The sequence below is a fragment of the Trachymyrmex septentrionalis genome, unplaced genomic scaffold (assembly GCF_001594115.1).
Source record: "Trachymyrmex septentrionalis isolate Tsep2-gDNA-1 unplaced genomic scaffold, Tsep1.0 scaffold35, whole genome shotgun sequence".
Classification (NCBI taxonomy): domain Eukaryota; kingdom Metazoa; phylum Arthropoda; class Insecta; order Hymenoptera; family Formicidae; genus Trachymyrmex; species Trachymyrmex septentrionalis.
Genome location: NW_017305514.1, coordinates 471,010 through 484,712, shown reverse-complemented (window position 1 = coordinate 484,712; position 13,703 = coordinate 471,010). Strand labels below are relative to the sequence as shown.

The window sequence follows — 13,703 nt, the reverse complement described above, 5'->3', positions numbered from 1 at the left end:
AACGTTTATTGGGCATGGGATTATTTTACTCCAAAACCACATAAAGAAGTAGAGTGTCATATATGTAGTACAATATTAAGTTTTAAAAAAGTCACTACTTTAACACGACACCTTAATATACACAGGCGTCAGTAAGTATACAATAAATATATTTTCAACAATTATAAGAAATAATATAAGGAAGTTCTACTATGATTCTGTGCGCAGTTGTATCTGATATTATCGCGTTTTTTACTTTTTTTATCACTCCTTATATAGATATATAATTTTCAATCCAAAGTCAGATATTGATATGGGTGCCGCGAACAGCAGTGCAAGCGGCGGTACGACTGATAAGAATGCGAAACATCAGGAAGCTTCAATATCAACAGCTTCTAATTTGACCGATAACACGGATAAATCAGATGTTTCTAACGAGTAATTATTCACTTTAAATTTATTAAAGTTAATAGATCTTACGAATTAATTTATATTTCTTTTCTTATTCAAATATGATTTATGTGATGTTGTATATAACATTTGTTTATTAAGCGTTTTATTAATATCGCAAATTATTACTCCAATTTGATTATACTATTTTACATGTTATAACATTTTATACGATACTATATGTATAAGATATCATTATATAACTTTCGTTGCAATACTCTCACTGATATTCTATATCAGGACAAGTCAAGTGTTGTCAAAAAATCCGTTGTTTGTATTCGTTACACTGATTATGTGCAATAAATAGTGATTAACTTAAAAAAAAATGTCGGAAATGTTAAATGTACAAAAACAATTTTTTTTAACTTTTGTTCGCATAAACAATAACTAAAAAAATTTATATTAATTGCATGAAGATCAAGTAAATAACATAACAATAGGTATATTGTATATAAACAATGTAAAAACAGGTATGGTTATAATTTTATAATTTACAAACATTTTTTAGTATCAGTTTATCTGTATTTGCATTAACTGGGAAAAAAGATATGTCAGTGCTAAAAATTCATCTGTGATCAAATTTGTTTTCTCATTTAGTGTATATTTATAAATAATACAATTACATGTTGTTTAATTGTCATTTATTGCAATATGTAATGCATTCGCTTTGGTAAATTACTTTCGTTAAGCTTACTTTTATTGTTTTATAATATTAATCCAGATATTGTTTAATTTTTAAGGACTAGACATGTATATTTATATTAAACTGGTTTTTTTGTTATTTTTAATATTTTTGGAAATGAAATTTATATTTATGCATACATATATTTTATTTTAATCGGTGCCTTCAAAGAACAAATTCAGTTATAAAATTTACCCTGAAAATATAGTAGTTGTAGTACATATCATTGTTTTAAATATTTATATAACAATACGATGTTATAAAGATTTATACCATTTTACATTTCAGTAAAAATAATGAAATTTATTTTATATTTTATATTTTATATTTTAGTTTTATTAGTAAGTAAGAGAGATTAACATAAAGTTTTTCGAAATATAAAGTTGTTCCATGACTATATTCATCATATTTATAAGATAATTTTCAAAAAATTCTCTTCATATACTCATTGTACTTTTTATTTCACATGTAGCATAATATCATATATCTTAACAATAAATTTGTGACAGTTACACTTTCAGTTAATACTTTCATGTACACAAAGTCGCAAATATAAATATTTAATTTAACAATTTATAAGTTACTACAGATACTTCCTATTCTAACCGATTTGATTGAAGAGATAAAACTTTTCATATAATTATCAAGTAATATAATTATAACATTAAATAGTATATTACATTTTACAACTTTAATTTTTCTATCACAATATATAAAAATACAGATCCGCAACGAAGACTTCAGAACCAACAACCATGATAAATATTCTTGAAAATTCTGAAGATATAGAAAAAGATCTTCCCGCCGAATTAGAGGAAAATATATTGCGCGATATAGAAGAAATTATCGGTAGAGAACTTCTCGCTAGAGGAGAACTTCCCGTTAGAGAACTGCACGTTAGAGAAGAACTTTCCGCTAGAGAAGAATTTACCGAAGTGAAAGAACTTTAATTATTTCCTGGCCAATTATCAAATAGTATTCGTAATTTCTACTCTACTGATCGTGAGTGCGAAGTAACCTATAATCTTCTAAAAAAAGAATAATTGATACTACGTTATAGTATATACAAATCTGTTTCTTAATAAGATCCTAACATCAAAAAATAAACTCTGAAAGAAACTGCTATTTTACTAATGCCACGTTGATACATTCTACTGCAATTCAATGTCGTACGTACATATATACATAAATTTTTGTAAAGCGATATCGTTTTAATTAGGCGTAGATCTCTAATTTCAACAACAATATTGTTCTTTTAATTATTCTACAATATTAATTTGTAACTTTCAATTTTGTACGTACAAATTCCAGAGCTTTTGTATCAAACAACTATTGCGGCAAACTTGAAAATTCTAGACGTCACTTAGATTTAAAAAAATGTTAGAAAAACATAACAATGTAAAAAATTGTTGTTTGTGACATAAATTTCAAGCTACAGACACATTCTAATACATACACTTTAATTTTAGAAAATTCTCAAATGCGATAAAAGTTATTGTATGCGATATCCTTCTATGAAAATTATAGCGTTTAACCGATAAACAGGAGACCATATAAGATCCGCCTCTTCAAGAGCCGGTATTATTACTGACAAAATCATATAATTCTCGTATGACAATTTTTTTTTATAGATTCGAGAATTTATTTTCACAATCGATCTATACGTATTAATATGTGTCTGTGAGATAGAGTTTACGCCGAACATAAAAATTGAAAAATTGTGCTATATAATTTCTTATTTCAGTATAGCGATGTAGAGCTACTTTATCATAACAACGTTCGCTTCATATAAAAGCTATGTCATTTGTACCTGAAAACAGTAATTTGTAGACTACTAAATATCACAAAGATACAATGTGAAGTTCTTAAAATTGGATTTATATGTATAAAAAAATATTGAAATTATTCTTTATACGAAAATTATGCTTATATGTGCATAAGATATTGGTGTACTACATACTACTCTGTACATAGAGATGCGTCCGTGATACGTTAAATTGTTAGTGCATAAGTCATACTTACATTACGACTAATCGTTTTTAGAATCCCCTTAAGAACCATAGAATGTATAAACGTATAAAATATATTTTTGGTTTATCTAATAAAAATAAAATATAAATTTAAATTCAAGATATACAAATAATCAAAATCTCAACACATACGTTAAATGAATCTCTGTGCCTAAATCGATTACTAAATGATAATTAAATTTAAGTAAATTGTTAGCTTTGTATGTAATGCGAATATAAGACAAATATATCCTGATGTATACACACTTAACGATCTATTAATTATACGTTAAGTATATAATTATTATTTATATAAATTTTTATATAACTTTATGTTACATAAAAATTTATTTTACATCATTTTCTATTAATGTCATACATTTTAAATATACATACACATATATATATATATATATATATATATATATATATATAGATGTATTTGTGTATAAATTACATATATATATGTATATATATACACACATATTTATTATTTGTAATTACCATTTAGTATTATTAATTTATACTTATACGATCATTTTCATATAGATTCAAAAATAAACAATTTTTAGAAATTATTTTGTATTTATTCAATATTAAAAAAAGAAACTTTTTTAATATATTGAAAAAAAACAAGATATTTCGTTGTGAGTCAATTTAAACACTGAATTTATAAGTATCACTATAAATTTTACATACGTTATTTACCTTCTGCGAATAATATAAAATAAAGACACTAGATTACTTTTCCAAAAAAATAGACAAGATGGCTGTTTAGTACTGAAAGGAATTAAAGTTTTGGAGAAAAAAATTAAAATAATGTAAAATGATGCAATTTTATATAAGAAATATCACGACAAAGCTACTAATTAAACGAACTAATAAAATAAAAATATTTGATTAACAGTAGAAAAATAAATTACTTTTTAACAGACTGTTATATGTTTAGAAATCAAACAGATAGTTATTTTTAGAATTTTTAATGTTTTTAAATTTAATTAAATTTGGATGAAATTGTTTTATACGTAACCAAAATTAATATTTTATCATTTCAATGTACTGTATTTTTAATTGCAACGTATGTATTTCTCATCCGTTTACATACTCTACAAAACGTTTAGAGTAAAAGCTTAATGTGAAGATTGAAATCTCACTTTTAAAGATTATAAATTGTACCATTCTCTTTTAAGACTGACTCAATATTTTCATTCTTTAGAGTTAGATTTCATTCCAAAGAAATTTAAAGATAATTTTTTTCTACCAATTACTTTCTTTATTGTAATTATTTTGGTAATTATTTTATATGTTATTAACATTCATCACGTATCATTGTAGATAAACACTAATTATTATTGCACAATTTTAATATTACCAGCACTACTTATTTTTTACTACAATTTTAAAAATACTGTGATTTTAAAAAAACTATGATCTATCAAGAAAAGTCAGATAATATGACGAAATTTTTTTGTGGTACTTGACGAGAGTTAAACAGTATAGAGAGCAAAACTGTTTATTCAAACTTACATACATACGAAGAATAAAAACGTTTATATGCAAGAAATAATTTCTTTTATTATTATATACCTTCTTTATATATGCTCTTACTTTTATATGTTTCTAATTAAATGAGAGAAAGCCTATATTTGGCCTCATTTCTAATATATTATTGTTTGTGTTTCCTTTGACACATTTGATCTGTTGAATCTATACTTGTTATTATAATATTTTCTAGGCTTCCTATATAACGGTGCTTTCTATATAAAGATTATACGTTTCGATTATGGGTTCCCTCTGTGTCCAAATTTATTCTTGGAATGCCAACGTTTCGTCAACCTTGCAGTCCACTTCATCAGGGCGTGGAACAGCATGATACTGAACTGTTCCTTTAGGCCATTCTTTTTTGTTAAATTATTTATTAACACTGCAAATACATGTATATGAATGAATTTGCTGCGTTTGTGTCAAGATGTGTCAAACAATTGGAAAGTACTCTTAATAAGAAAAAGACAAACGTGAACGTATAATTATACTTAATTGTGAATAATTAAAAGATTATAAAAGGAAATAAAAAAAAACAAAGTCAAAAGACAATGATTTAAAAGTAATAAAACGAAAACTGTTAAAATTGTCATTATGGAAATCCAAGTTACAGTTTGTCTTTTTAAATCCTCCGAAGGTACGGTATAAAAAATTGCAATTGCATCAATATCGAGATATTCCAAACAACAAAGTTGCGACTTTTCTTTTTTTCCCCAGTCACGAATTTAATTTAACAAACGCGCGGTGGTTTTATTTAATGGATGATGAAATGGATGTCTCTTTTCGCACTTATGCAGGTCTATGTCGAAGTGCTGGACGAGAATGATAACACGCCGCTGACCGAGCTGCCAGTTTACTATCCATCCGTACCCGAGAACTCGCCCGCCAGCGTCAGCGTCCTGCAGATCCGCGCTTTTGATCACGACGTTTCGCCTCAGCAATTCGTCTTCACCATCAGCAGCGGCAATCCGGAGGGATATTTTCTCATCAACTCCACCACCGGTAAGTCCCGAGCGTACAGCTCACGTATCGCATCGACGGCAAAATAATATCGGTCTCGCGGCAGGATCAGAATGACGGCGTCGTCTTTAGCCACACCCGACAGCCGGTAATGAGTTCAATCTTGCTGGACGAGAGTTTTAATAGATCCGTTACGTGGAACCGGGAGATTGGCCGCTTCTTTGAAAAGAGTTTCATTCGAATTCTCGTTCGTTATCAGTTAAATCGAAGGATGAAATATTGATTCGATTTTATACTCTCGAAAAGTGAATCAGTGTATTATTATTGAAAAACGATAAATATTCACTGATGATTACAACAGTAAGTGTAACACTAAAGAAATATATAAAATGAGGCTCGAAAGAATCTATCAGTGAAATGTAAAAGAACCCATCGGAGCAAACAAATTACATAAGCAACGCAAATTCCAGGTTGATGATTCCCAACGATTTAGTTTGTTCTTTATGTAAGTTTTTATATTATGTTTGTATAAGTTAATATTTTGATACTCATTGGACTATTCGTCACATAGCTAATTTGGCATTTGGATAAAGAAGAACGAACTAAATTGTCGGGAATCATCAACCTGGAATTTGCGTTACTTGTGCAATTTCTGTTTATAGTTGATAGTTTATATTGATAAGGACCCGAATTGAAAAGTCGAAACGTTTATTTTATTCGTATTGTTACATTCACACGAAAATAAAGAATTTTCTGTACATCTGAAACGGCTGATGATAGGCTCCGATGGGCTTTTTTACATTTCACTGTAACACTAAAGTCACTGATTCACTTTTAGAGACTATATATACTGTCGATGATTCCGTATCGTAGAGAAAATATATAGTTTCTGACAGATAGACGCGCACGATCTATCTTTATTTTAATGACTTGCTTCTCTCGGACTTAATAACGCGACTCCGCGATATATAAGCGTGTTTAAAGATACGTTGTTCTTACCTCACTTGACCGTGCATGCAAATCCGAGTGATCGAACGTCGTCCATATTCATCAGTCCTTTATCGTTTCGCTTAGTCTTCCTCCTCGCGTGAGACGTTCGAGAATTATATTATAAACGATGAGAGTGCCTATCTTGCAAGCTTATTAGATCTGGGACATCGTCGTGCTTTTGACTTCGAAACCTTCGTAAATAACGTAAGGGGCTAGCGTTACGTTGTTTAGTGTGACAAAATAATACATGAGAACGGAAAATGCGCGGCACAGATAAGAACTTTATATTTTCGCACGCCAGGGACTTCGCGCGGATGGAGCGCCACTTAAAGTTAAAAATACAACAAGAATTTCAAAACGATGAGGTTGCTGGTTTATTGAAACGGGTATTATATTCGTCTATCGAAATCCGAAAGTTCTCGAAATGATGCTGGTTCTTTACCGATTCCTGGCACTCAACCAGACGTATCCTTACAAACAACGGGAATCTCGTATTCTTCGAAAGTTGTTTGCGATTGATATTAGTATGCAAAATGAAAGTCGGTTATACCGAGGAGATGGTTCACAATGGAAAAAGTCGGCCGACGTTTGATTTGTATTCATCACCGTCAACCAATCCTCAGAAACTTCCTCTCCGTCAGCTGGCCAATTCGTTTCGCGTGCTATCCGTCCGCGAAACTTTTAATGTTCGGGATTGCGCAAAACTTGGCCCGGCTCACCCGCGAATGGCGACCTTTTGTCATTTCACATGCGAGGAGAAAATGGAGCGGACGGTCGATTGATCGAACCTTAAAACGTGGTCCGACATATGTGGTATTGCGGTTGTTCTTCACCATATATCAAACGGAAATACTTGGTTATAACCAATCAATCGGCTATAAATGCCATCGGGTTAATCAATGTTATCATTGATCAAGTAGCACACTCTCTAAATCTGAATCAGTGGATAATCACTGATATCAGTGCCAAATATGTCACTGGTAATTAGTGAATTAAATGTGAGATCCTTAACCTAGTAAAGCTAATCTTTATTATGTGATCTAATTAACCTTGTTTTAATGTTTAAATTCAATGAATATGGAAGATTAAAATTAATATGTAAATATCAGTTTTAGTTATTAATGCTCAAACATTTTTCCTTTTTGAACTTCACTGATTATCAATGCCACTGGATAATTAGTGACTATCCACTGATTCAGATTTATAGACCACGAATTTTATTTTTACATGATTATTATTGAAGCTTGATCTCGGAAAGTCAAAGTACATACACGTTACAATAATTATTTCTACCTTTGATATACTTTATTTATTTATATACAGATAAAAGCAATTTCAAAAATTGATTTCTCTCCTTTGTCTTTCGGTTTTTTATTGTATTATACTTCTTATGTGCATCTAGATATTACATTTATTATAACAGGTAATAATAGTGAAAAGTTTCTTTATTATTAATAATAGATTTTAATTGTTAGATGCAGGTTATTTTATTCTTTTAACAAAAATTAGGAAAGTTAAGTAATTAGATACCGGAGAAGGATGATATTATTGATTTTAATAAATCAAGAAGAAATATGAGGTATCACGTTCCTTGCTGCAATTTCATTCTTGTGGAATAATTAAATGTTAATATATTCATTCATTAAACAGGATTATACATTCTTATTCCTAACTTTTTTTTTATTAATAACTTTTATAAGCTTTACACGTTCAGTCTTCACGCTTTTAATCTAATTACTACATAGATCTCTTAAAATAATGTGATTGGGATCTGAATAGTTGCGCTACTGCCGCTACTGGTTGTACAGAAGACAGAGGCTGCATTCAGAAGATAAACAATAATTTAATTTTACTTATTGTTAATGTCCACTGGTTCTTTATCTCTTGAAGTGAATTATCTGTTAATGAATATCATGTTAATAATAGTGTTTTTACAATTTAATCCTCTTATTGTCAATGTACTACTAGACATTTTTTATCTTTAAAAAGCCGTCTATGATGCCAATAATATGGTGTGGTAAATTGTAAGCCACATAAAAATATCACCTGAGTCGTGAAGATCAATGACACTGATAGATCACTATATGTGTAAACTATGGATCTATGATAAAAGCGTGAGCTCTATATTACATATATTACATATAATATCGACTAACAATTTGATCGCTTATAATTATTTTATTTTATTTTATTTTTTGTATTAAGTAGAGAATATTTGATTTTAAATTAATTTTCGAATACACTGTTAAACTATTGTACAGTGATTGTGGAATTAAATGCTCTACATCGACGCTCGATTATCTAATACTTTGTACGAAGTATAGAAGCTCGAATTGATAGTCGTCCACTTATGCGATTTTATTCTCGTAAGAATGATCGCGCAATTCTCATCGAGTTATCGGATAAATAAAAAGAATTCTACCATGCTGTTTGCCCCGTTCTTTCTCTGACAAGTCCGTTTTTTTTTTTTTTTTTTTATGTTATCTTGGATTACATCACGGCGATGAAAAGATTGCATCAGCGATTGGACAATAACGTCCATTACGAGATTGAATCGGACGTTTCACGATCTTTTTAGTAACGGCGAGCACACTGTCTGATGGGATGAAGTATTATTCCTTGTTTGATATTCTGAATTGGAATACATTGTCAAAGAGAAAAGTACAGATAGATATCATTGCGAATACACGAGTCCAATGTTGTACATCGGAACTATCAGCGCGCTCTGTCCCAGTTTCAGCCCGACAGCAATGCTACTCCACCAACAGCAATTACTGCAATGTAATACAACGGACGGACGGGCGGACGGGCTTCCAAATTCCGTGTAATACCGGCTAAATTGGTTTCCGCCACCCCGAAGAAGAGGTATCGTCGATTTTATTGCCGTTCGCCTTCCGCGCGCGATGGGATTATTATTTATTACCAACGTGGCGCGTTGCCGTTTAGCGACGTCGCTCGATTTTTGCGATAGACAGAACCACCGGTTATATCGGGTTACCCGGTTGCAACACGATCAGTTGGACTAAAGCGGGATAAAACGGACATTTACGCCACTGCTGCGTTTATCTCCACAGAGAGACGCGCGCAACGTATCGCCTACTAGTTTCTCTGGGCAAATACGCCACAGATTTCTATTTACTTCGCGTTATTACGTTCCATGGAGAATCCCGCGTATAACGAAAGCCGAGGCAAAAGAAAGAAATTGCGGTTTACTAACGCACGGTGTTACGATAGCCCAGAGTCACTGTATAAGTTCAAGGGAACTATTGAATACGTGATACTCTTTGCACAGCGGGTGTAAAACTCGAGTCTCACAAACGGTTTAAAATTTATTTTACACGATTAATCAGTAAATTTATATGAAGGATTTTTCGTAAAAACTAAGCCCGAAAAGTTAATATTTTCAAGAAACGGAAAAATTTCTATTTCTTCTAAACTGTTTATTGTATAAATATATTAATTTTTTTCTGGGCGTATAATAAATATAGGAAGAAAATTTTAGGCTTTCATTTAATATTTTGGAGATCCATTAATTAAAAAATTATAAAATCTCTGTACCTATTTAGTTCTTGTACATATTTTATATTGACCTTTTATATTGACCTGTGTATTTATTCTACATTTATGTACATTTATGTTTTTTAACATAACATTGACATGTACAATTTCCGATTAGTTCCATTTGTACATACTTCTCAATTCATTGTCTTTTTTACTATCTTTTATTTCAAATTCTTACTTGCTATTTTGGATTATATCTCTAAATTCATTTTAAGTATCGACAATATCGAGATAAATGAACAGTCGTCGTTTTTAAAACTGAAACGAGGTTTCGCTGCGCGAGCTAACATTATTTCACGGCCCGTATTAAAGGATCTTCATCGTTAAAAGCGTACCATCTTTTTTTCTTTCAAAAAGAGTCGCGACCGACGGCCGGGAACTTGTTTCCGCAATTAAATCACCGGATCACTCGATTAATGCATCACCTCGCTTTTGCTACGTGCGGACGCCTCTTTCGCATCCGTGTGCACACATTCCGCGGGCATCAATCATCGTCCGCCGCGGTCTCTCGATTAATTTTCACGAACGCCCGATAACAAGCAAGGAGACCGTGAGTTTTTTTTAATCTACCGGGACGCGCGTTGCAGGTAAGGGCGCGATGGAAAAGGCCAGGCTCGGCAAAAAGGCTACTCCATCATGCGCTCTAGAATGCACGTTGAAATAACGCGTCACGGTATATAGCATGTACGTGCCTTTACGATTACATTGTCGCCTCTCCGTCCTCATTAACATTATTATATAGCGCATAAGGCGATGCAAAGTGTGTTATTTTACGATCTAAGACTATGTGTATACCTAAGCCAGTGTGTGCACGCAGAGATAAAAGTATAAGAAAGTTACTCGCGGAAGAGTCGTGTATTACGTTGAAAAAAGTAATAAGCGCGTACTTCTTAATAAATAAATGTTATAAAACAAATGCTTTGTTTCAAAATATATTGAATGTTTTTATCTCCGACCATTTCAATTGCGAATGCAGTGTATTTTATCTTCTATGTATTCGAATAATGTAAAATGATATTCGTACTGTTAGATATTGAAAGAGGTAATCTAATTCCTTAAACAATATTTTGGTATATTTGAATCTTCCATGTATATTGAAATATAAATCAATCCATTTCTGTGATTAATTTCGAAACAAATGACGTCTATAGGTATATTGTATGCGCTCAGTAAATAATAAACTAAATTTGAATCAAATTTAATACATTTTCTTGAATGAAATTGTTTAATTCTATTATTGTTTTAATTAAATTAACGTTGTATTGAGTAGAAACAATGGGAACCTATAAAAATGGTTAAAAATAACTTAAGTATAATTTGGCATTATAAATTTAACAGTGTAGGGGAGATTTTTATTCAAAAAAAAAAGTCTTGTTTACAGAAAACGAACGGGAAAACATAAAATTCACAATTTATTCACAATAAGCACATTCTAGCTTAATATCAATTAAGGAACTTTGCGAAAACCATGTTTATGATCCTGGAAGTTAAATTCTCGATTATATTATACAAATTCTATTTATGCAATAATCCAATTTGCATTTTTGCTCATTTCACTGAAATAGCATATTCCTTTTTACGTAACATAAATAATTTTGAAAAATCTATAATCTATTTTATTCGCCATTAGCTATTTATTCTTCGTTAATAAATCGTTAATGAATTGTTTACTTTTAAAATAATAATTTCTTCAAAAGACATTTTTTTCTTCTGTACACTTTTTGAATTTACCTTTGAGCACACCTTTCGGGCGCATACCTTTAAATATACAGTAAAATATACAGTATTTTCCTTAATGGAGTACTTCGGATGAAAGGTAACGCCCGAAAGGTATGCTCATCGGATCATGCATATATCTCAGGTGCTAACCGGCGTATTTGCACGAGGTGGCTCCCCAGTTATAACAGTACGTAGCTAAGATACGACGATGGAGAGAACAATGGCGGTGTTATACGGCGGTACGAAATTAGATTAGATAGATCTTGGTCGAGTAATGCGACCTCGTCCGCGCGAACGAGCTTGCACAAACGAACGGCACACGACCTCGTACCTAGTCGGACTAATCGCCCGGTTAAGTCGCGCTTTCGGCGCGTAATGCGCCACCACGCAAAAATGCTCCCTTGCGTTGGGGGTGGCTAAATAGAATGTAAAACGTAGGTATTAATTAGACCCTCCCCCCCCCCTCCGTTAAGCACTAGCGGCACGGGACGGGTAGCTTTCAGAAATCCCCGGCTTTTTGTTAAACCGACCCCTGGGCGTTGCGAATATGCCCGGCTAATTTCATTAATTACGCGAAAAGTGGAGAAATATGAGATTTTATTCTGTGGATGTACGTCGCTGATTGCCAGCGATGTTATTACTATAAACGGTCGCAATTCATATCAATTCGATTGATGTGATCCGCCGCTTTTAATAGCGGCAACGAAAATGGCGGAACTTTATCAAAATATTAAGGTGTTTTTCTCTCTCTCTCTCTCTCTCTCTCCCTCTCTCTCTCTCATTTTGATAAAAATGATATTATACACGTTATTTTTATACTAATGGAACACCACCACGAAATTGAAAATATCATCGAGAGAACTCGAACTTGTTAGGGGACTACTCTCCCAGTTCTTCAACCCTTTGAAGTTTTTCATTCGCGCCATGAAAACTCGCGATTGTCTTAATACAGGCGCGAGACCCCCTGCAGGCAAATTTCATAAAACGCTCGCCGCACCGCTCGTGAAAGACAGATAATCTTAGCTCGTCATAAGGGAATAATCCCGATAAAACTTTCTCCCAGCGAGAGATGAGCGGCCTTTAAGCGGCCTTCCCGTTGCACCGGCTTCCCGTTAACCCGGAAGCATTTTTCACTATCATCATAAAATATTACTCCGTCGAGCGTCTCGCCCGGTACTTCAAGGAGAAAACCGTCCTCGACGGCGTCCATTGGGACTTACGCGCGGCAGAAAATAAATTCGTCGTTATCCCGGGGCGGAGAATTCTTATTTTTGCGACATTTTGCGCCGCGATCGGCGAACGGCGCGCGGCGGCGAAAATCGTGTCGCCGATAATATCGTAAATAATTTTACCTAACTGCAGTCGTTGATTTCCAATAACGAATTTCCCGCTGCCGACACGCGGGCGGAGCGTGGGCGTGCATTCCTATCAGGCCGACGGTAGACACGGCCCAGAGGGTGAGGAACGAAAACGAAAAGCAATTATTTAAATGCGTTCCACCGGCACCAGAGCTCTGTACATTCGCATTCGCGTTCGCGGGGCTCGATCGAACGGCATTTCCCGCAATTCCCCCCTTTTTTTTTTCCTGTCCATCGCCGCGCTTCCGCTCGCCTTCCGTATGCCTTTTCTATCAATCCCCCCCCCCTTTTTTTCCTCCTACTTCCCATTTGATGATAAAAAGAACGTGCCGAAGACCGCCACGTTTGAAATTGTCGGCGAAATCTACGGGAAAAAAGGCGCAATTAATCGAGCCTCGAAATGGCGCGAATTAGAGCAACGGAAATTAGATTTGAAGATCTCATACTCTTTCG

At 32.9% G+C, this 13,703-nt stretch overlaps 1 protein-coding gene across 3 annotated transcripts in view; it reads left to right on the top strand.

Annotated features, from left to right (window-relative positions):
* The first annotated feature begins 5,435 nt into the window (after positions 1 to 5,435).
* The window catches only part of LOC108750301 (fat-like cadherin-related tumor suppressor homolog), a 52,640-nt gene continuing 44,372 nt past the window's right edge, over positions 5,436 to 13,703 (top strand). For all 3 annotated transcript variants that reach the window (XM_018489666.1, XM_018489665.1, XM_018489662.1), the window contains exon 1: positions 5,436 to 5,664. In XM_018489666.1, coding sequence (XP_018345168.1) covers positions 5,436 to 5,664 — 229 coding nt within the window. The remainder of the gene's footprint in view (positions 5,665 to 13,703) is intronic.